At 41.3% G+C, this 23,827-nt stretch overlaps 1 protein-coding gene across 1 annotated transcript; it reads right to left on the reverse strand.

Annotated features, from left to right (window-relative positions):
* Positions 1-3,259: 3,259 nt before the first annotated feature.
* On the reverse strand, positions 3,260-18,466 carry VPS37B (VPS37B subunit of ESCRT-I). Its single transcript, XM_075110589.1, has 4 exons — positions 18,286-18,466; positions 9,410-9,581; positions 8,690-8,772; positions 3,260-7,581 (listed from the first exon to the last, which is right to left on the reverse strand). Exons 1-4 carry the CDS (start codon positions 18,388-18,390, stop codon positions 7,084-7,086), a joined length of 858 nt encoding a protein of 285 aa, XP_074966690.1. The 5' UTR covers positions 18,391-18,466; the 3' UTR covers positions 3,260-7,083.
* Positions 18,467-23,827: the final 5,361 nt, after the last annotated feature.

Genomic DNA, 23,827 nt, shown 5'->3' on the forward strand with positions numbered 1-23,827 from the left:
AGCCAGCTCTGTACTTCTGAGTTTCGTTTCTTTCAGAAACCTTTTCTCTTAGTACAGGAAGTACTTTCTGCAATACCTCGCTGTCTATTTATAGGCGGTGATAAAGATATATTTGCTGAGAGACTGATGTCATCTTAACCACTGACAACATTACATTTCATAATGGAAATACTGATTGAGAATGCTAAATTTTAAATCCCACTTCCGTAAATCTAGTCACAGCTATATTTAAAGTTTAAAGAATTCAAAAAATAAAGTAAAACATGGCTTTAAGAACAATGCTACAGGTAAATGTAACTTTTTCAATACCACTCCTGGTTCACTATCATTTACTTAAATCGATACTTACAGAGGCTGCAGGTACAACAGCCAGCATGTACAAACTCTCAAACATTATCAGCAAAAATGAAAACAAGCTCCAAAGGCCACTTAATGTGTAGCCTATGTGCTACAGTAATTTTTATACCAAAATTAAGCTTACTGTCCAGGCTGATTTTCTTAACTCCTGTGCTTTTTGGAAAGTATTTGCTATTTGTAGCAGACAAAAAAAAAAATAAATCACAATTGCAAACTGTGTATGCAAAGGTTTATTTTGAGACTCCATCAAGTCATCCTGCTGTACAGGATCCAATTTGCTAATGACTTTTAAATACCATTATTGAATCTGTGGAGAGAGGAAGATGTTTAACTTCATGTGCTACTGAGAACAAATTTTACTTGGTACCTGTAACAAAAGCAATGGAAAATAACCAAGCGAAAGTTGTGAAATATTACATTCTGCTCCCTTCCGCTGAGGTTAGTACAGTACAATTTATTTGTCTTGAAGTAGCTTTCAAACAGCCTGTTATCAAAGCCCTCCTTTCCCCGCTGTTGGGCTCCCGCAGCAGCCAAATCTCCAGTTACCACAAATTAGTTTGAACACAAGCACACAAAGCAGCTGAAGTTCAGTAACAGCATTGCTATAGAGAGCAAAGTTTACAAAACACAAACATCTCTCAGATCATTGGGGAAAAAAAGTCCATTGGAATCAAGCACACAAATAGAAAACACTGCCTTTACATGCTCTAGGAAGTCAGGTAAAAAAAGCTTTTGTAAAAGTATGTTTTTAAGAGCCCTTAATTAACGCCATGAACAGCAGCCACCCATTTTTATTTTATTTCCCTTCTGCATCTAACCTGCCTGTAGCGGTGAGTAAGAAACGAGTTATGTGCACCTGGCCAATACTACTAGTGACAGTATCTCCTGAATAGCCTAATCATAAAAATGACTGGGGAAATAGAGAAATATCAGCTAATACAATCATTTAACAAATGCCCCACAGGTATGCAAATTTATATCAAAACAGAAAAACATAAAGAGGTATGTATTCTCCTTAGAAACCATCTATCATGTCTGGTAGTGTGAGACAACTAATACACACACCACCCTAAAGGACATCATTACATCTCCACAATCAGCATTTACTCCTTAACCAGGCAGTCTCCTTCCAGTGCAGCCACTTTGTCACCTCCCATCCTCTACAGGATGTGGCTGACTATGTTCAAGACTAATGGATCTCTCAGAAACTAGTCCATCCTGAGCTGTGGTTGCTAGAATAATGTGCAACTTTAAGGGCTCATAGCAAGGTATGGAATTAGCTTAGGTGGTGAGAGGAAACAGTTTTAGCTTTGAAGGAAAAAATAATTCCTATTAATCACCTACAAGAGTGCAGAAAAAGCACCCTTGAACAGGTTGGAGGTAACAAGTAGTTCTAGAAGATAGCCTTTAGCTTACAGCAGGAGCCAGGGTTCAAGGTATGCATTAGCAAGTCTTCCAGTTTCAGCAGTTCACGATTTGTCCTGCAGGTAGGGAGAAAAGTAGTGATTTGGCTTCAGGTGAGGTTGAGAGTCCACCATAGGCTACCCAGGGACTGCCTGCTTTAGGGACAAGACATCAGCTGGGGCACCAGAGTCTCAGTAAGGCTTCTCTAGAACTTCAGTTGAGACAAAGATCTCTCAGAAGAACTCAAAGCAACATGTCTTCTTTCTAGTGATGAAGTCTCGGAAAGGTGAACAGACCTACCTTTAGGAGGCTTGTATCAGGGTTGACTAATATGCAACCAGAAGAGGACTCAAATTAGAGGAAAAAGTGCTACTGAAGGATCTGTTTAGGCTTGCACAGCCTCCAAAGTCAGCTTCCAAAGAGACAGGACAATTTAAGACCACATGAAATACCGCCAGTGCATCACTGACACACCACTTGCCTTTTGTGTGTTACTTTGCTTTTTTTGTTATCCATTACACAAGTGACATGCGAGTCACCCACCTGGCAAGGTCTGACCATACTGGGTTACCTCTCCTTTGCACAGGGAATGATCCCACCCAGAATGATCTCCCAGTGCATGTGAGCCACGGCGAAGGGCCATCCGAACCCCAGTTTGGGAGCGGGCACTTCTTGAAACTTTGTATGCACGTGCTTCAAGCTGCAAAACATGGACGTTGCTGAAACTCCTTAGAAGAACCAAGTTAAAGAACCGCAGATTTATGTAACACCATCCCCTTCCCTCGCCCACCTGCACTGAGTCAGCACAGCAAGTCTTCCCCCCTCTGTAGTTTCCTCTTTTGCATCAGCAGCAGGTTATCAAATCTCTGTAGCCACCACAAAGGGAATGTATCAAGAAACAATCAAAAAAAGGGATTCTCTTCCATACATTAACAGTTTTTCTGCAGTAGGACTTCTATTTCACATTGCTATTAAAGTGACAGATGTCACAGAAAATGACATCAGGTCTTTTCCACCCTCTGACTCATATCATATTCCTACATAACCATGGTTGACTCATTTCTCCTAACTTGTCTTGGCCAAAATCTAAGTTTTTCCTCTTTTAACAGATAAAAGTAGCTCTCCCCTTTCCTTCAGCTTTTCCAAGTGAAGATTCTGAACTTTTCCACTATTCCAGCTAATTGTAGGAAACTAAAACAAAAGCAAAAGGATTCTACTGGCAAGACAGCCCGCATACCTTGTTGCCATGACCATGCAGAATCTACTCTGAGTGTACCTGTCCTGTATCAGCTACATACAAAATGGACTCACTATATCCAGCCACTAAAAACATGGCCAACAGATTTCCTATGAATAATTAAAGTTGTTTTCCTGCAAATTGATGTCCTACATTCACCTACAACTGGTTTTATGTTGCTACATAAAAACCACAATTAGTACTGAAGAACATTAACATAACTCCACCGTGATTAAATGAAGCCACAATAGGAACATGACACCAAGAGATACACTATTTTATTTAAAATCAGACCACAGTAGATTACAGAAAGACTTATTATGCAAACAAATCCACTGTACATTTCACAACGTGCTAGGCATATAAAATTTCCTCTTTATTAGACTGTCCAGGATTACACAGAGGAACTGTTCAGGTGTGGGACGACTCTACCTCCTCAGAACTCAGTGCTTGCCAAGTAGCTCTATATTCAGGCTAAGGGAACTGTTGATTGAGCTCTGTATCTAAGTCATTATTCCAGTTTGAGGCGGCAGAGAAGTCCCAAGAGGTTGAAACTGAGGTTGTAGAAGTTGGGGCACCAAGCAGAACGGTTACTCATGATCAGACCGTGCCCAGGGCTCTGCCTTCCGGCATCACGTGAAAGCTTATATTCTATATAGTCCCTCCAGGGTCACTGGTACCAAGGTGACCTGTGTGGATCAGCTGTGCTAGAACAACCAACTCCGCTTCCTCTAGGAGACAGCACTGAAGCACAGTAAAACTCATCCTTGAGTTTGTACCATTCAATGCTGATCAATCAACCAGCCTAACTGCATACAACTGAATTATTCATAAGTTACAAAACTGCATACAAAAGACCAGCAAACGTAATGCCATCCAAAGAGAGCATTTCAACACTACCAACACTCTAAAGCTGTGTGACACATGATATTTAAAAGATTATTCTCTACTCCAATTGTTTTGGGGAAGTATATGTTATTTGCAGACATTAAAAATCCTCAAGACAACATAATAATATATATATATATTTTGGCAAGCATACTGAGCCACACCCTCCCAAATCTCAGCTTGCCTATGGCATTTTAATCTCACTATCTTATAAACAGTGCAAATTAGTATGATTCTAAACATCCTAGCCTTAGCAGAATTTATTTATTAGCTGTAATAGAACAGGAGAAGCTGTCCAAGGGCAACAGGTCGAAAGCACTGACACATCACTTGCCCGACTCATTCAGGTTAGTGTTTCGTAACACTTGCTTCTGAAAGGATTTAAACAGCTTTCCACAGTCATGTTCCTCCTTTACTCTTAAACATTACCATCAGTCAAGTATATTTACAGTTTGTGCGCACACACACACAATTAATGGCAAAATGTCTTCCATGAGCAGCTGGATTTCAGTTATGAGATTGCTATAACTGAAACATCACATTAGTTACATTATCTATGTTCAAACTGATCCATCAGTGAAGGCAACTACAAGCTTACAAATAGAAGATACAGCCTTTGTTTTTTCTGAAGTATGAGGGTGAGTTTTTCTGTGAAAGAAAGTGCTCTTGAAGAGCCCTTAAATTAGAGTTAAGCAATGGCCATTCAAATGATAAAAATAGTAATATCTTAGTATTACAATCACAAGTAGTGATCCTAAGGCACATCAGCCACATGCATATGCAATAATGCATTGTTTTGCTTTCAGACAGAAAAATTGCATTAGCTTTGTCTGTATTTAGTTTGCACAAGAGTTTGTTTTTAGATGAAGTATCCCTGAAAGGTCATATTATCACAAAAGTTACCAAAAGACAGAAAATTTAACAAGTAGTAAAAATATTTTTTAACTACTACCACCAATAAAGTTAAGATACATAAAATGCAGTGCAAATTCAAAATACACTTATCTATCACCTCCATCACTTCTGAGGATTTTCAGCCCTCGGAAAAAAAGTTGGCGCTTGATAAGTGTAAAATATACCTGGTTGTTTTTGTTAGCAAAACTGATTTGAGAGTGTTTTAGAGTTTTTGTGTAGCAGGCTCAAAGTACGTATTTCTGTACTCGGTCACCACCCTGGTAACCCCCACCCACCTTAATTCTTTCTAGGACACAAATCATTTCTACAGCAGCCTTACATTTAGCATTCAGATACAACAGTTGCCATCCAAATACCAGCACTAATAGCACAAAATTACTTTGAAATGAGTCATAATTAACCATGCTTATACAAAGCTTCAGTGAGAAAATACTACCAAGGAAAGATATTACACTATTTAAAAAAAAAAACCAAAACACATCCTGTACCATCACTAGATTACAGAAAAAACACACTTTGCAAACAAATCCAATGCACATTGCTTCACAAAATCGCCCATTTATAGAAACTTTCCAGACTTACACTGGGGAATTGGTTCAGATGCCAGTAACACTGACCAACCTTCTGCCCTTTGTCTTTAGAAGGCAAAACAAGCCAAATAACCGTATTTTCAGAACAGAGAGCTTCCTGTTATGAGCTTAATTTCAGATTAGTATTTGCTAGCAACCACCACACTCCAGAGGAAATGATTAAGGGACAGTCAAGGGCCTTACATGAAGAAAAAAATAGATATTCTATTTCGACTGATGCTGTTTGTAGTACAGCCTTACAAACAATGTAGTGCATTCCAGGATAATGATATGGAAGTGTTTTGAAATGCAAGGCCTATGACAGACTCGGACTGTGAGATCCTTAAATTACCATGCATTAGTTGAAAGTTGTTTGTGGATGTAAGAAACTGATAATGAATTTATGGACACATTCTGCACAGGCAACAAGTGTTAAGATTTGCCTCTCCCAATAACTGATAAAAATATCAGCCTGTGTCTGCATCTTAGGCTTCAAGAGTCCAATTGAGAATGAAATCTGAGCTCCCCCTCCAGTGGCATAAGAAGTCAAGAATGGGTTATATAAGACGCAAACAGCCACCATGGAGTTCAGAAAGCTTTTCTGTTTTGCCTGCTTGCAGAGAAATGTTAATAGCAAATTCCAGATAGATACACATGCCAGAAACTGCAAAACTAAAGGAAATGGGAAAGTTAAAAACAGTTCTGCCAAGCGAGAGGCTGAGTTTGAGGGATAAAATGAAATTGCGGAGCTTTAAGTGGGCAATCACATGACATGAAAACCCAGTATTTGATTAAGAAAATACCCTGCCTAGATTCCTGGAATCACATGATATCAAAAGCTAAGCACCTGTGTGAAGTATCACCTCGGTATCCAAGGTGTGGAAAAGAAAAAAAACACCAAAAACAAACAAAACACCTGTAAGAAAGAGTCTTAATAGGCAAGTAAATAAAAATGCCTCGTAAAGTTTCTATAAAACTCCAAACTGGCTCTAAAACAGTTTAGTTTAATTTCAAGAGACCAGGGCTTTCAGGATATCAAACTATTTAGGAGTGGGAGGAGTGTGCACTTTTATTATGAGAGTCTAAGGAAACAACTGAAATGTAGAAATGAAACTCCTATAACTTTTACAGTCTAAAAACCATAGAACATTCTCTGACAAGAGTTTCAGCTCAGTGAGCTCTCAAAATGTTGTGCACCTGGCCACAAATGCTGTTGTCTGGGTACACTGCAAAGGATGCTGACACGGTCCATTGCAACTCTTTGCCCAGTATTCAGATATGGTTGTTACTATCCAAACATTGGCACTGATAGAGAATTCTTTAGAGAGACAAATAGCTCCCAGTTTGCCACACATACATCCAGCTGCAACAGGAATACATCAGAACAGAAGAGGATGCTGATTTACCATCACTAAAGAATTCAGAGCGTGATTCGATTTGTAATATCAGGAAATCCACTGTACGTTGTTTCATGATTTGATGGATTTACAAAATTTAGACCCTACCACCTTCCCAGAAAAACCTTGTTGTCACTGATATTTGGAAAAAAAAAAAAATCACATTTACCAAACAACTGCAAACCTCTGTGCCACAGCTCAAATTTTGTACTCCATTGTGCAAAAAACAGAGGCTTTCCATTGCCTACATCAAGTCTCTGATGGGGAGAAAAAGGAAATATAAGCACCAATACATAAGTTAGGCGCACCAAAATATTCACTGGAGGATAAAGCCAGGATGTGGTGGAAGGCGAGGTGGTCTTTGAGGAAGAGCTGGAGGGTACTGTGGTGCAAACTGAGAAGGGTATCCTGGCTGTGGCATTTGACTTGTAGACTGAACTCCTGGTCGAGGTGGGAGAGGAGGATATGGAGCACCTGGATAAGAAAGAGCTTGTCCTGAACTCATGGCTGCAGTAAACGGAGTAGGAAAGCGTCCTGCTGGGACTGAAGGTGGAGGGGGTGGTATTCGTCGGGGCACAACTGAAGGAGGAGTGTTTGCATCCGAAGTGTAGGAATCTTGAGGTGCTGGTGGTGTCTCAGGTGCTCTCGGCTGAGTCTGCGGCTGAACCTGTGGAAGTCTCTGTCCCTTCAGCACCATTTCTTGGAGCTTCTCAATTTTTACACGTCGCAGGTGAGCCAGTTTACGCTTGCTCTGGTACTCATCAATGAAGGAATCCAGTGGTATTTCACCATCAAGAAATTTTTCTGCCATATTCTGTCAAATATGGAACAGTCTCTTAGAAAATGGCATACTGCAAGAGAATCTAAATGGCTTATATCCTAAAAATAGCATAATTTTGCCTGTTATTTTCCAGCTTGCATATGGAAGGTGACTGGCATACTAAGAATTCTGAGCAGAATTTTGAATTAGTTATTACTCAGAAGCATTGGGAGTTTAAATTTATACTGAAGCAACAGCAGTAAGAACATCTGAATCTAGCTCTGAATGTTCCCCTGATCATCGGAGACGGGAACAAATCAAGTCCAACAGCTTTCCAGATTGCCAGCTAAGCTGAATTACAGCTCAGTACTGCTTCCAATGCCAACAGAAACACTGAGAACTCTGCAAGCCTCAGTACAGAGAGGCAGATTATTGCTAAGCCAGGTTTAATACTCATGCTTACTTGTAGCTTTAGGTAAATGGTATTCCATAATTAAGAGAGGTGACTATACATGTCATCACAAAATCCAACTTGTCCTGGGAATATCTTTTTGTGATCACAACTCAGGGCCAATAAGCAGGTTTTTCCCCTGATGCTAACATACTGTGTAGCTATAGAGAACGTCCTATAGGCAAACCAGCAAACAAAAATCAAACACCTTCATTTTTCTGAAAACAGACCACCCTTCAAGCACTTGTATCACAGCAAGGGGGTGACTACTGGCACGTAGATACATTGAAATCATAATGGAATATTTCACCAGAAATGCTGGAGAATAAATAGTGCAGTTTTTCATTAGGTTACTAACTGACATTTCAATGGATTAATAAATATACCAAGCAAACACCATTAAAAAATAATTCCATGTTTATGAGTTTGAAGGCAATGCCAAGAACTAAGAGGTTTGGCTTTCTCTTCTGAAAAAGAAGATTTTCTCTCTCAAACTTCAAAGATGTTAAGAGTGAAAAATTACTTGGATTAGAAAAAAAAATTCTCACTGAAACCTAATGACTGTTCACTGAAGTTCCAAGCAAAGACCAGATCATATTCTTAAAAACATCCTGTTAGTCCATTACGTGCTCAACACTATACTGCAGCTATGTACATTCAAAGTGTTCAGCAATGGGTATAATTGGCAGAACTGAAGTGCACTGTCATTACCTCTGTGTCTTCCTCAATCTTAGCCCCCTCTGTCTGAAGCAGCGCTAGCAGAGTCTCCAACGAAGCACTACTGGATTGTCTGTCTGTAATGGCACAAAAAGAACAGTAAATGACAGCTGGCTCTAAGTGACTTCTAACTGGAGCTATACAGCCTCAGCAAGCATAAAAATTTCTAAGGTACATGTGTACGACTAGCATTCTCCATTGTTCTAGACAGGATGATCTAGAGTAAGAAAATATATTAAGTAGTTTAGGAATACTGACAGAGTGCTAAAAGCTGAAATTTAATTACAATGATATATTTATAATATTGAAAAAGACAAAGCACTTCAAGTGCAGTATCAGACATACAATACTTCATAATTCAGTATGAAATGAGAACACTAAATGTAATATTCGTTTGATTTATGATTAATCACTGAAAATTCAAATTATGTTTTGCCTTTTTAGCAAGGTAAACAAATTTGATCATTTAGAGAACAGTAGGTCAACAACAGGTAGGTAACCACACAGTAATAGAGTGTACAGTATCTGTTACTAGGTGTAGCAGATACTTAATAAATCATTAGAAGCATGATCTATTTCAGAACTACATGAGAATGACATTTCATTTTGTACCTTAATTCACGCAGCTAAAAATGAGACACCAAAACCAAAAATGTGCAACAGATTTACACTCACTTAGAAAACAGCAAATCAATCATCAACAGAAAATGTTACCTAGTTTTGTTTTCTTTATCTGGTATGCTTCAAAAAGAACTTGCAGCTCTCGATATTTTTCAGTCAAATTTGATTTCAAAGACTCCAACTTTGGCTGGTACAAAAGATTGCCTTCTGCCAGACTGCGGTTGCTGGCAAGAGTCATATCCTTGCTGTGTTGAACATTTTGGGCCTGGAAAAAAAAAAGTGCGTGAAATGACAGTGAAAAAAATCAAGCAAGACTAACTTATTTAGACAATGTAAGAATATACAAACTTCTAAATAAACAACAAAAGTAAGCTCTTTGTAAAAATTAGTTCTATGGTATTGGACCTGCAACTAATAACAACAGTTTTGGATTTTTTTAATGAACAGTGGGAACGTCTACTGTTTTCATGGGTACGGTCAGCTTCAGCTATTGTGCTCTCTTCTCTTCTCATGATCTCTTTTTTCTACTACACAAAATCCTTTCTCACAAACTGTATTTTTACTGTTCTACTAATATACTATTTTACTAGCATATCATCTAGAAGGAATAAGAAGGTCTATGCCGCAAACAGCATGTCGAAATCATCTAAAACGACAAGGGACTGTTGAAGCTCACGGGGGAAAGACCTTTCAGAGGAATTGCCCTGAGAATAACAATCTCCTCTTTCAGCTATGAGCACCTGTGACTGAATCACTTTCTGAACGGGAACAGGAATTAATACTGATCAGAAGTCACTTTCCTGCACATTTTTTTCCACATGCAGCAGAGAGCTCATTAAACAGTTTTCTTCTCCAAGCTGGAAACCATAATTACTCGAAGAGTTTTTGTTGTGAGCACAGACTCCTAAGGACCCCCCCCTCCTTTGAGCGGGGCAGAGGTGCCCATAAATGCTCCTGCAAGCGGAATTGCTTTTGCCGATCAGAAGAGGAACTGGGTTCCTGCTGCGCTGTATTGCCTGCAAGAGGCAGGTCTCACTTCAGCGGTATGGCAGTCGCTACTCTGTAGAAACCAGTCTCTGGGTGCTCACTTAGACATTTCTGCTAAGTGGCAGAGGAGTGCAGGTTATATCACCCAAGTTTCTTCTAATTCTTGTCAAATTTCTGTGAGGTCTGACATGCTGTCTGTCATAGCTTTGTGAGATCAGTTTTACATTCACGCCCTGCTACCTGAGGTGTTTTGTATAAACTTTTACTCAGTATTTAATGTAGATGCTGCTTCATTGCCTCCTCATGCACCACCCTTACCATTCCCCCATAATGAACATTGACAGATAAAGCAACAGTTGCTCTTAAAAAAAAATATATATATATCTTCGAATCCCAGCAACATCCACACAACAAGACTGCAGAGGAATATCATCCTTTATCTCATCAAAATGCAAAAACTTAAGACTGCATCATTACAGTGCCCTCTCCAGAATATTCTTCCCCAACTATGTCAAATCAATCCTGGATTAATGCCAAAAGCTTGTTTTTCAGTTTAATCCTTTTGCTTAACATATGCTAGCCCAAAGACATTGTTCCTGAAGAACAAATGACAATTGTCAGAAAACCAAGATTTGACAAGATTCCGAGTTTGCTCATACACATACATGCACGCGATTTTATCAAGACAGTCTCATTAGATTCATTAAAATATTCAGACATCAAGGGGGGGGGGGGGGGGGGCAAGGGATCTGACTTCAGATCTTCAGTCCGAATCAACAAGTGGGACAGTTTTCCCATGGCAAAACAGACTGATTCTATTAAGCTGCCTTCAAAATCAGCGAAATATTTGGTACACTGTTTGTGACCTCCTACATTAATATACCACTTCTAGCTCACATCATCCCTGTTTAGCTATAACAGATCTTATTTACAGACAGCTGCACTGAATTTCTTCCTTTCACACTCATGGATGGATATAGGAGAGCCACACCTCAGAAACAGGAAAAGGGGAAACCCAAATGAGCTATTTAAAATCCCCAGAAAAGGACAGGATCAGAATTCAGGTGTTCTTGGCAGTCTGAGCACATGACTAGGTGCATCAGGTGAAAATATTTTGCAAGTGTAGCAACAGTATCTTCAAAAGCAATTACTTCCTTTTGAAATATTTGTACATTGCTTTAATCTTCTAAACTCAAAATTGTCTCAGTGTTTCTTAAACTTATCTTTGGCCCCTGATATTGCTCTTCAAATACTCTTGCACCCTGTAAACCACTTTTTAAAAAATCAAGTCAAGGATAATGCCAAGTCCTAAATTCTGCATCAATCAAAATAAAATTCTATTCCAAATTGTGAAAATCAGATAAATGGTACTTGTGATACTATTTTGTCTTCTTGAGATTCTCATGTGAACCCTACACCAGCTTCCAGCCCTATGCTTGTGTTCAACTTGAAAGCTTTCCAAGAATAAAAAGAAAATCCCCTCTTCTCACTTTTGAATCCAATGCAAAAAAATTTAAATTAAACTGGCTGCTTCCATTTGTTTCTTCTCCTGTGATCCAATGCTGTTAAGACTGTTGCTTTCAGAAAGCCTAAGTCCCCCTATTTTACATTGTTTCTAACTATTAGGAAGGGAACTAAAATACACATGATTTAACAGCTCAATTACTGGCATTTAGCTTCTTACCAGATCACCTGCCAACACCACAAGTTTTATTAACCAGCTGTCCTCTGAACTGCCAATCAACGACAACTGCATGCAAAACAACTCATCATTTCTGATGCCTCTCCTCTTTCACCACTTTAATGAGCAAATGACTTCCTTCAAGAGACTTCAGTTTGATCTGGTGATTGTATTTTCACTGCTTGTAAGGCTGATATTCTCATTTCAAAGCAGCTGCGCAGTCAGTCTGGCAAGACCAGTTTTATGGGTGAACTTTGATCTTTCTTCAGAATGAAGAAAGATCCTCTAGAGAGAAAAAAAACAGTGGACACAAACCTATAAACTTTTCAAGAGCACAAATCCCACAAAAAGGAACCTTTTACTGAAATTATTATATCATAAAGAGGGGAAGCAAGAACTCCAGGTAAACAGACAGAATAACAGAAAGTTTCCTTAAGTAATTCTCCTGCCTCAAGTATCGTAACATCTCTCAACAGGACTAGGGAGGGTAAGGAGGAAACCAATGCCTCACTTTCTACAATGATTTTCTGAATAACTTTACTTTTAAATAATTTCAAATGTGTGAAGATTAATAAATATCAGCATCACATGATGTACTTGACTTGTAAGAATAACACTTAAAAAATCAGTACTATGACCTACATACATCTAACACAGAGTGACATCCTTTCCTGTCCTTGGTATCTGATATCTAGCAATTATGGACTACTCTAACTTAAGCAGAAGTCTTAAAAATACTCGGTTTAAAACTGAAAAAAAGTTAAGGTATCCGTAATCACACTCAAAGTTACCATGCTTGAAATTATACAAGACATTATGACTCAACTTTTTCCACTTCTAAGAAGGGCACATTTTTCCTACCGAAGTTGAACAATAAACATGATTAACATTTAATGATCAATTCAAGAGTCAGTTCTGAAGTCTCTACTTCTAGCATTAGTCTGTGTCAAATGTCTTTAAAAAGTGGACAGTTGTAGAGATGAGAAACTCAAATCGAGTCTTATTCAAAACCAACAGGAAGAGCCAGCTCCTCAAATACAAGGTAAACTTACAAGTGACATTTAATGAAACTTGAGCTGGTAAAGACCCATCTACCTGTTCAGGACATTTAAATGCTGCATGTCACTGAAGAAAGCTTGAAGTCTGGAATGAGTAAATTCTATTTCACAACAAACAGAACAAATGTAATCCCAACACAATGCAACTTGAAGACAGTCATGATTTTACAAACCAGAATAATCTCTGGTACTGATGTTAAGGTCTGCGTAATAAGCCTTTCTGCAACTGTTCCACTGCATTTAGAAGTTAATTCACAGAATCAGAAAAGCAAACACTGTGAAGTTAGCCTAAAAAGCCCTATAGAAAAACTTTCAAAAAACGTTGACTAATTTAAAACAAAAAAAAAAGTTGCAAAATCATCCAAGGGTCAAAGATACAGTACAGCATGACCAGTCTATTAAGATTATCAATGCAGCACAAAGCATGCTTTCAGCATCCATTTTCAGCTTTCCACACACCCAAGACAATAGCCAAGCAAGAAATAAGTCCAACAGAAGTTATTTTGTTGTCGGAGGTGTTGTGTGACAAAAAGGCATATTAGCAGAGAACTGCTACTGCATCAGATGTTCACCTGCCTCCTGGAAGTGCAACGACAAAAAGTAATTAAGAGAAATAAGCAAACAGCATGCAACTAGCAGAATTGCTAACAAGACTATTGAGGTCATGAGCACTTCAACAGGCAGGAAACATTAATGTGAAAACAGATGAAAAATATCAGTCAGAATCACAAGACATAACCAGACAGGACAGTATTAAAGAGAACACAAGCTTTTTTTTAACTGCTAAGCTCTCACTATGAATTATGAATTGGAAAAATTGGGCAAGACTGAGCTGCTCATAAAAGGATTTTAATGGCAGAAGGATAGCTCACCACTACTCAAACCAAACTGTGCACGCTGCAAGAAAATGAAGCCATGGACACAAAGAGATTATTAGAGACAAAAATTGTGGTTTGTACAGCACTTCAAAACTTAAGATGCTTAAAATATGAGTTTAACAGAAATAATTTGAATAATTTTACTCAAGGATTTATTTAATGAAGCACTTCCAAGAACAGGCAGCAGCAACTGTTTTGGGAATTGAGACGCTACTGCTTTCATCAATTGCAGCTTTGTTTCATGCCACTTTTAAAAAAAGGAAGAAAAATGCTGGATAAAAATAAAACAGAAGCTAGTACTAGCTTAGCAACATTTTTACTGTTTATCATTTACCCAAAAATAACGGTCTGCAGCAGGAGGTATTTGTGCATCACTCCTGTTCTTCCAAAAGCACGTTCCCAGAAGAACAATTCCAGACCAGCTGCCTCCTGTGATGCAGTCTGAGTGACTGAAATCCCACCTACCCACAAAGTCCATGAAGTGGTGCTATAATTATAAGCTTGCTTTGGCAAGCACCACAACAAGTAGTCTCCCAGTACTTTCAAGAAAAAGTCTCTTAAGGAGCTATAAATAAAAAGTTTTAAGTGGCACCATTTTAATTGCTTTATACATAGCATGCATCCATGTTAGTTTTAGGTTTCTCTGGTCTTGCTCTAGTCTTTATTATTCCCACATTCTCTTTCACTTACACATACTTGTAAACTAGAAGTAAAATATGCAGTCACACTGCGGAAGTATAACAATGCACATTTGGAGTGTCAAATTAACCCCTGAAACAGGAGCTGACAGGTGCAGAGTAGGAGAATAGAGACTTCTTTTACAAAGAAGATTTAAGAGTGCTTTTTATACGTACTGGTGAATGATAATACACCTAACAACATCTGTTTGGTAATAAATATTAATATGTATTCCAAAGTAATTAGACTTGCTAAATTTAGGTCTTCTGGTTACATAAGTACTAGCTTTAAAAGTTGCAATCCCTAAACGTTTACTCCAGAGGAAAGAGACACCCAGAACTGCAATTTTCACTCATCAGACACAGGCAGGTCACTCATTTGATGCTTAGCTGGAAGAGAAAAATCTATAGTTGTCACCAAGTTTAATTCTTAACTTTGTAACTAAATTTCATGTTTGGCAAACAAGAACATAACCACTTGCACAATGTGGTTTTAGGACAGGAGTGGGAATCCAAGAAATCTGGGCATGCGTTCACATAGTTTTAACAGGACTTTCTGCACTGCCCGATCTTTTCAAATGGCTTTTGGGAAAAGGACTATGCTTGAAAACCCCTTCTGTGCTTGCCAGTGTACTCTGAAATCCTGGAATGAGAGGAAGGCAATACATCGCTGACTTCTTGACTTCATATAATTAAGGTCTTCAAGCGCAAATAATTTTTGGCAGCAGAACTTCAGTAGTCAGCTACACAATCTTGCACTGTTTCTAAAGTGATGTTCTAGTAGGTAAGAAGAAAACTTATTTTCACAGGAGAAATTCATCAGGTCAGGTCACAAATTCTCTCATCTATGCTGTTCAGAGTTATCACATCAAGACTGAGTTTTAGAAACAGTCTACTTTTATTTCATAACGATGAATAGTGTACAAGTACCACAGAGATTAACCTGAAAGGATTATTAAAAAAAACTCACAAAAAACCCCACAAAACTCAATTTTGAAAGACTAGGAGTACCAGACAATTGGCTTCCTTCCTCTTTCTAACAGACAAGATGTTCATTGTTTGAGTGCTAAAAGCCTCGGGGCTTCAAAAACAACCTTACAGACAGAAAAAGCAGCAGCTTAGATCTTTGATTCTACATTTTCACATACCTGGTGATACAATGTGAAGGACACTGTACATGCACGTTACCCCAGTGAAATATGAATGTACACGTGAACATGCACACACACACACATATATATATATACACACACCCACCCCCCCAATGACATATACAAATCCTGCTCAAATGCTGCACAGGAATTCCCTTTAAGACTGGAAGATGCCTATTTTTAGCTATTAGCAAGAAAGCCAAGTGGTTTTCCAAATCCTCCTCTTTGTGAACAAAACATTGGTTTTTGAGATGGGTTTCCCTTGCAACAAGGCGAACAAAGGTTTTTTCAATTACGGAATAATCAGCTTTAGTCAGCTTTGCTGCTGAAAATACGAGTGACCTCAGAGAAGTGACTCAGGAACCATGATATAATTGGCATACCACAATGAAATTACACATCTGAGGACTTTGGAATAACGCTACAACCTAGATATGTATGGACGGACAACCGAATACCTACACAAGTAGCAGTGAAGTCATCTGGGTTCCTCCTTAATGTTCAGGATTTCCCTCTCTCCCTCTTCCTGCCACATACTTCACAGTGAAAAATCAGGACGCAGTTGCACAAACTCAAGCAGTAAACAATTCAGTGAAGGCAGAAACAGAAAGAAGAAGTATTTGAGCACAGCCAATTCCTTCCAAGGTGGGTAAATGCAATTCTAGTTGAACAGACTCTAGTAAAAGCCTCCACACACAATAAAAGAGGATTATACCAGACAGTAGTATAGCCCTATTTCCACACAGCCTGAATACCTTCAAACCCAGCCACACTTTCCAAACACCACAAAATATTCCCTCAGGCCTGGAGAACTTTACTCTACAATTTAAAAGCCTTCTGTTGCCAACAAAAGAGGAAAACCAGAGGGTCAAATTGAGAATAAGGTCTAATATTGCAGTGAGAGAGAATCTTTTCTACTACGGTCATGAGGTTTTCTGTCACTTCTGACCTACAGTCTTAAGTATGTATTGACAAATAAATTTAAAAAAAAAACACCAGTCCACTGGGCCAGGCCTTCTGCTGATGTACCTTGTCAGAGGTCACGCTGAAACCAGCAATACTGCACCCATTTATATCTTTACAAAGTTAAGCCCATTATAATCAGTTGACTTTCCTTAAATATTTAGACTTGATATAGAAGGGTACTCCTGCCCGCCCAATAAACCACAGTGCCTCTAAGATCTCTGCATGTTTTACTTATTACAGCAGTATCTGTTTCTTCAGCAGTTTAAGTTCTCAAAATACAAGCTCATACGAAAAGCTATTATGCCTGTCCCTCTCTTGCAAATCTATTTACACAAAGTTCAAAATACTAACTGCTGCATAACACAGCAAGTAAATTCCAGAGGACACCTTATTATCTCGGCCTCAACCTTCAGTGGGCCTCTTCATCTGTTGTACTTGAGGTGATCCAGAACAATTTCCTCAGAAGTACCAAAAGGGCAGGAATCTTAGTTTCAGGGAAAGCAATTATAATTGATTTTTCTTAATAAACTAAGCGTCTTTCTCAAGACTATATCACCACTTTATTTTTTTCCCTTGAGGCTTTTGTCCTCTAGTTTAAAACAAAACAAAACAAATAAATACAAGACCCAAAGAAGCACAGCACATGTCTTTAAAGTTTTCATATAAATGGTTTAATTTTATTTGTTGTTAGCTTACTATACAGTCAGAGTCTTTTCGGAGCATTTATGGTCAAATAAACCTGGACAAGTTTCGTATCAGACCTGTGATACACAGGAACCACGGGCATACAGAGAAACCAGCAGAAGACAAGCACAGCAGCAGGAAGAAAACAGGCTTCTATTTTGTTTTAACAAACACAGATCCGAAAGCACAACTTAAGAGTCTAATACACTGACAAAGACGTTTCAAACAGGCAAAAAAAAGCACCAGAAAGCCTGACAGCCCTCACCGCGCCCAGCATACCAACTCAGGCACACAGAAATCTTTCATATTGTTTTGAATTAAAGTTTCGCTGAGATCGAGACCACAAATAGGACCGACTTCACCCTGACAAAATCCTTCATCGCGGCCAAGGCACAAAACAAGGGCTGTATTAACGGAAAAACTGATCCCACCTCCGGTCCCCGTCACTGTCTCCTAATTTAGGACAAACGGAGCATTTTCAGCACGGCGGGCCCTCGGCCCCCCTCCTCCGGCACCCGGAGCTCGGGAGAAGTGCCCGGGCACAGACCCCCCCTCACCGAGGGCCAGCAAACAAAAGGCCGGGAGGGAGGGGGGGGCGGAGCGGGGCAGGCAGCGCTCCCCGCAGCACCGGGGCTCCCCATTTACCGGCCGCTGCATGGCGGAGCCGCGACCGCCGGGCAGGGCCGTCAGGAGGGAGTCACCTGCGCCGGGGGTGGCGGGGAGGCGGTCACTAACACCCCCCGCACGGCAAGCGGCGAGGGAGGCGGCGGGACGGCCAGCCCCGGGCCCCGCGGGCGGCGCCCCGGCGGGCTGGGCGGGGGGGGAGGGGAGGCGGCCCCGGGGGGGAGGCCCCGGCCCGGGCGCGGGGCTGCGCGGTCGCTCCTCACCTCTTCCATCTCGCGGGCCATGTCCTGCAGCTGCTCCTCGTCGTCCAGCAGCGCGCTGAGCTCCTGCAGGCTCAGCGCCTCCAGGCGCCGCACGTCCAGCGCCATCGCGGCGCGGCGCGGCCCGACTCCCCTCGACCCCTCTCCCGCTCCCGCCGCCAACCGGAAGTGCCGCCGCGCTGTCGCCCCGGCCCGGGGTGGGCACCGCCCTCGGCGCCCCCTGCTGGGGGGGCGGGACGGCAGCGCGGGGGGCGGGGCGTACCAAGGAGGGCGCTGTGGTGGGGGGGCGGTTGCGGGCGGTGCCAAAGGGAGGGCGCGGGGGTCCCTGCGGCTAAGGGTAGCAGTGAGCCCTGAGGGATGGCTGGAGGGGTCCCGGGGCGAGCCGGGCCCTGGGGAGAGCGGGAGGCTGGGGGGCTTCGGGGAAGCCTGTCTGGGGCTGTGTCGGGCAAAGCCCACCGTGGGGTCACAGCGCACCAGGCCTCCAGCGCCCGGGCCCGGCGCAGGGCGTGAGAAAGGTCCCGAGGTGGTGGCGGCTGGCCCGGGACAGGCTGCCCACTGAGGGTGTGGAACGGCGAGGTGGCATTTCCAAAAGACACCGGGCGTCGAGGGGTGTCTCTCAAAGACGGCGGCCCTGGTGTTGGCCTGCAGGGCCCCTCAGAGCGTGCTTTGTCAGCCTCGATCACACGGTGCCAGCCCGGTGCGCGAGGCCCTCGGTGTCCTGAGGGATGGTGGCTGTTGGAATGGCCAACGGCTTCATTTCACGGCACGGGGAGCAGACATTTCCCAGGGAGTGGACTTCGTCCTATGCCCGGCAAGGCCTGGAGAGCTGAGCTCCAAGCCTTCACCTCAACACCAGAACCAGCCAGTTACAATGCTACTGCCTGGAAGTATTGTAGGCACTCGTGTTCCCCTTTTATGTCTGCACAACTGTAAATTAGGAAGGAAAGTTGGTAGAATTATTTAACTCTCACTTCCTTACCAGGTTGGGACTTGGCTACAGTAATTCTCAAAAAAGCAACTGCATTGTTGTTCTCAAGCCTAGGCTGAATACCTCTTTAGGTTAAAAATAGCTAAAAACCATATCTTGCCAACCTTTGGTGCTGGGTCTTTTTGTCCTTTAGCACTTTCTTCTTCAAGAGTGAAGGTCAAGAGATGTTTCTATCAAAGATCTATTTTATGGTGAATTTAAGTACTTTTGAAATGTAACGTAGCAAAAGCTCTGCATCAATTAAAACATAGTTACATTTTGTTCTGATTTCTATCTGTTCAGTCACCAACACTTTACTAGCTACTCTGCTAACACTTTGGAGCAGTAACTCCTTGATTACTACTATACTAGCATAGCTGATAAAGACAATTTTGCCTGGAAATAATTAATTGTGTTAACATAGCCCAAGTTGTATCCATCTCTAGGGACGCACCACCTTCCTGGCCTGGTCTAATAGCTAAGGGATTATGGACATGGGTGTGCTTGTTTCTGTGTTCTACCAGAGATAGAACCTGAACGAGCACATGAACCAAAGCGACATGGTAGGGATTGGACATGTGGTCACTGTCCTTTGTAGTTTACATTTTTGATCTAACTAGGCAAAAAAAATAATATAGCGAACTGAATCAATCTGTGACGTAATGCTATTACAATGTAATGATGTTATACTCAGGAAATTACCCATTACTTCCCGGCAGAACTAAAGGAAGACATGACAGCTCTATGTTTGTTCTTTTGTCCTATATCCAGCTCTCCATGCCTCTCACCCCTTGAAAAGCCCCCTCTGTCCTTATTATCCACAGGTAATAAAGACCAACAACATGCCACTGTTAGGGGAAGGCTTCCCAGCCTTTTGCCTGCTTAGTGCAAAGCTACTGTACACCCAGGGTGCAAAACGAGTGTATTCAGAGGTAGGTAAGAGCAAGATGTTTGTGCAGCAGGAAGCTCAGCTTGCTTAGGGTGGGGAGAAGGTGATTAGTGATATGGGCATGTGTCCACTCATCCACGTCAACGCACCTGCCTGTTGCTGTGGTATGTGCTGATCTCCTCCTAGTGTGGGGTGCCCTGCTCGGCGCACAGATGAGTTAGCAGCTGTACCCCTTGGCAGTGACATGAGTTTGCATGGGTCACTACAGCCTGACCTTGTTATTTAAAACCAGTAGATAGTTGTCATGCCAACACAATATTGTATACTGTATTTGCACACGCCCATCAAAAAGATGGAGTTAGACCCTTGTGATAAACCAGACTGTAATTCTTCACATACAAACATACACACACACACACACACATATATATATATGCACGCACAAATAAAGGAATTAGTTGAGGGATTAAAAGCCCTTTCTTCCCAAGAACGTTAGTGATTTTAACTTCATAGCATAACTAAATAATTGGTATGGAGAGAGTGTGGTTAAGAAGAGTCTGACTCAGCTTCATGTTGTAAATCTAGTTTTACCACTGCCCTTCTGTGAGATCCTGAGTGGAGTTCTCGGCTTCCCTCAAGCATAGTGCCTTTTCCTTAAAAAGAGGTATAATAATAACTGCTCAGTCCCAGGCTGAGAGTGGAGAGGAAATGCTTTCGCTGAACAATGCTTGTAGAGATACTCTGGGTGAGTATCACTGGTGAAGGGCGCTACAGTATGACAGTAATTGTATTGTCAATATGCTGTTGGCGAAGATGGTTTACAGTGACCTTCTAAGGAGCTTTCCTGTAACTATCTAATTTTTGTTTATGTTGCATGGAGTTGATGGATGTCCACTGCTCTAGACATCAAGGAATGGATTATTTGAATTACCTAATGGTAATCTGTATTAAAGCTGCATAATGCAGCACAATGAAGTCCTCACAAAACACACAAATGATCATAACTCATTTGTGCTCAAGTACAACACACATTAAAAATACCACTTGCCCCTGTGTAGATGTGTTTGGGTTCTGGGAATGTTGGAGAGGTGTGTCTATATTAAACATCTGGTCTGGTTTTGAGTACTTTGATCAGCATCTGCACGTGAGTGAGTTCTCAAGGTTGGCTAGAAAAGCAGCTGAGGTTGAGAGACAAGATAGGAGTCAGCCTCTTATGTATAACTATATATTCTACTTGGACAGGTAGGAAAATGCCCTTCCATTCAGCAGTTTTCATGAAAGATAAAGGGTTTGTGATGGCACATCACTTGGACAGAATATGAAGGATTGCAGATAAACTAGGATTTTAGGCTACAGGGATTACCAAATATTGCAGTGCTGCAGGCTGAGATTTATCAGCTACCAAGCCCTGGTTCCTATTTGTCTTTGCTAAAATCCTTTTGAAGGGTGACAGTATTCATGAACATTAAAACTGTAAGCAGGCAAAGTACAGAAGTGTACTTATTACAGGAGAAATGGAACAAAAAATTGGGAAGATTACAGTGGAAGCCATGTCATGGTGCATAAGGAGTCAGGCTTCAGTCTTGGGGAGAACTGGCATCCAGCCTAGTTTAAATTAGATGTTAGATTTTTTTTTCTTTTTAAACTCTATCCTGGATTTCCTTCTGTCACCTCATATCCTTTTACAGTCAGTAGCACTGTAGCCATGCATATTTATTAGATTTAGACATATTTTGCAAGTCACCTTCACAACAACTTCTTTTCTTTCCCTGGAAAAACTGGTTGGTTACTTAGAGACTGAATTTGCAAGTCTAATCTTTGGCGTTTTTTTAACCCTTATTAGTCTGGTTGCTCAATGGACAGATAAGTTTTCAGGCTCATTTGCAATTTAATTTCCTTCTATATATTAATCACAGTCCATACTTCTGTTTGGATTTCATAATCTAGATTCCTTCACACATGAAAACGACCTGCATATTCAAAATCCTGGGAGAGAATCCAGTGGTCCTGTTTGAGAGAAAACAGTGGTCCTGCTGTTTAGGAGAGCAAGAATTGTTTGTACTTCTTTCTTTCAGGAAGCCACAGGCATGAGAAGAGAAGCAGCTTTATATACCCACAAGTACTTTCTTTGCCTTAAGCTCACAGTGAAGCTAGAGTAGAAAAGGCAGATACTGTTTTTCCTCCCCAGACTGAGACTCATCTCTGAACCTGAGCTAGAAGCACTCTGTTTATTTGCTTGCGGTATTTCCAGACCTGCTGGAAGCCTAGAAAGCACAGCCACTGAAACACACACAGGTGCTTACTGAGGCAGAAGTTGGTGCACGGGGAGACAAGTTGTTGGAATAAACACAGCTGTGTTTTCTCCATTACACTGTGTTCTCATTTACTGGGTCTGTCAGCCACATACCTTGTCTGCGCAAAGGTACAGGGGTAAGTAAATACATGTCCTTGGGGAATCACTAGGACTATAGGATCTCCTCTCGAACATCATCTTGGATAGTTTTGATTTAAACACTGGAGAACCCTGTGGTTATACCTATTACAGGGAACAGTTAGAGCTTATTAATAGTGAGGAAAACAACCTGCTGTGGAATATAGTCAACCTTTGTAATCAATTGTGCTTTCAAATGCCTAATTGCTTCCAACTCTGCCATGACAGTCTTCAAGCTGTGCCCCCCAAGTTAAGGTTTCAGATAAACCCAGCTGAGTTTCCTGCAGAGAAGACTCTTCCTTTTGAGAAGAAACTTTTTATCTGCATGGCTGTAATTGAGCCACTCCTGAACATATCTTGTTCATGTTCCCATGTAAATGTCAACTCTGGACAAACCCGCAACCACAAAATACTACAGTTCCGGGTTTTCAGAGGGAACAGTGGCCTTGTTTCCAGGAGAATAGCCCGAAAACCAGTCTGCCCACAGGAAGCGAGGCCCAAGGGATGAGTTAGCTCCAGAGGTCAGTTTGTATTCCAGCACTGGAGCGATTCCCACTGCTGCACTGGGTTAAGCTCATCTTTATTGCTGGGCTTAGGTTGGCTAACGGGCATCTCTGACCTCAGTTTTCTCTTCAAAAAGAAGTCATAGTTGGAATTATTTTGAAAAGCAGGATTTTCTGTACAGTCACAAGGTTTGTGCTGGTCCATCAGAAATGTCTGCGTTAGACGAATATTGCTGGATCCCTGGTAGCGTATGGAGCTGCCACCAGACTTCCAGGCGGTAAGAAAACTGTCATGGCTTTAGCATACAGGCAGATCCACTTGTCACACACCAACAGCACAATGAAAGGACTTGTTCAAGCCACAAGATGTACCAATGAGTGGAAAAGTAGCCTTGAGTTACCTGGATGCAAAAGAGAGAATTCAGCACCTGTGGCACTGAACAAAGTCAGGCCCTGTTATCAGCTTGGACTGGTGCCACCAGCAGAGACAACCTGCTGTTGCCGATGTGCCATTTCAGTTGAAGCTGTTTGGACCTGACCTGGGAGTACAATGCGGAGATTATCATCACAAGAGGCTTGGGAAGCAGGGCTCCCCTCCTGCAATTCACTGTAGTCTTCGCAATAAAACTAAACCAATTGTATTCTCCAATTCCCCTTTTTGCAGCACTGCCTGGGAGGGACACATGTGATACGATCAAATTCTTTTTCCTGGCATCTCTTGTACTAACAAGCATCGTCCTACCAGCACTTCCCAG

This window comes from Phalacrocorax aristotelis, chromosome 15 (genome assembly GCF_949628215.1).
Source record: "Phalacrocorax aristotelis chromosome 15, bGulAri2.1, whole genome shotgun sequence".
Lineage (NCBI taxonomy): Eukaryota > Metazoa > Chordata > Aves > Suliformes > Phalacrocoracidae > Phalacrocorax > Phalacrocorax aristotelis.

Coding starts and splice junctions, on each gene's coding strand:
- VPS37B (XM_075110589.1), bottom strand. CDS start 18,390: ATGGCGCTGGACGTGCGGCGCCTGGAGGCGCTGAGCCTGCAGGAGCTC. Junction 8,773..9,409: donor GATAAAGAAAACAAAACTAG/GTAACATTTTCT, acceptor GTGCCATTACAG/ACAGACAATCCAGTAGTGCT. Junction 7,582..8,689: donor AGATTGAGGAAGACACAGAG/GTAATGACAGTG, acceptor CATATTTGACAG/AATATGGCAGAAAAATTTCT.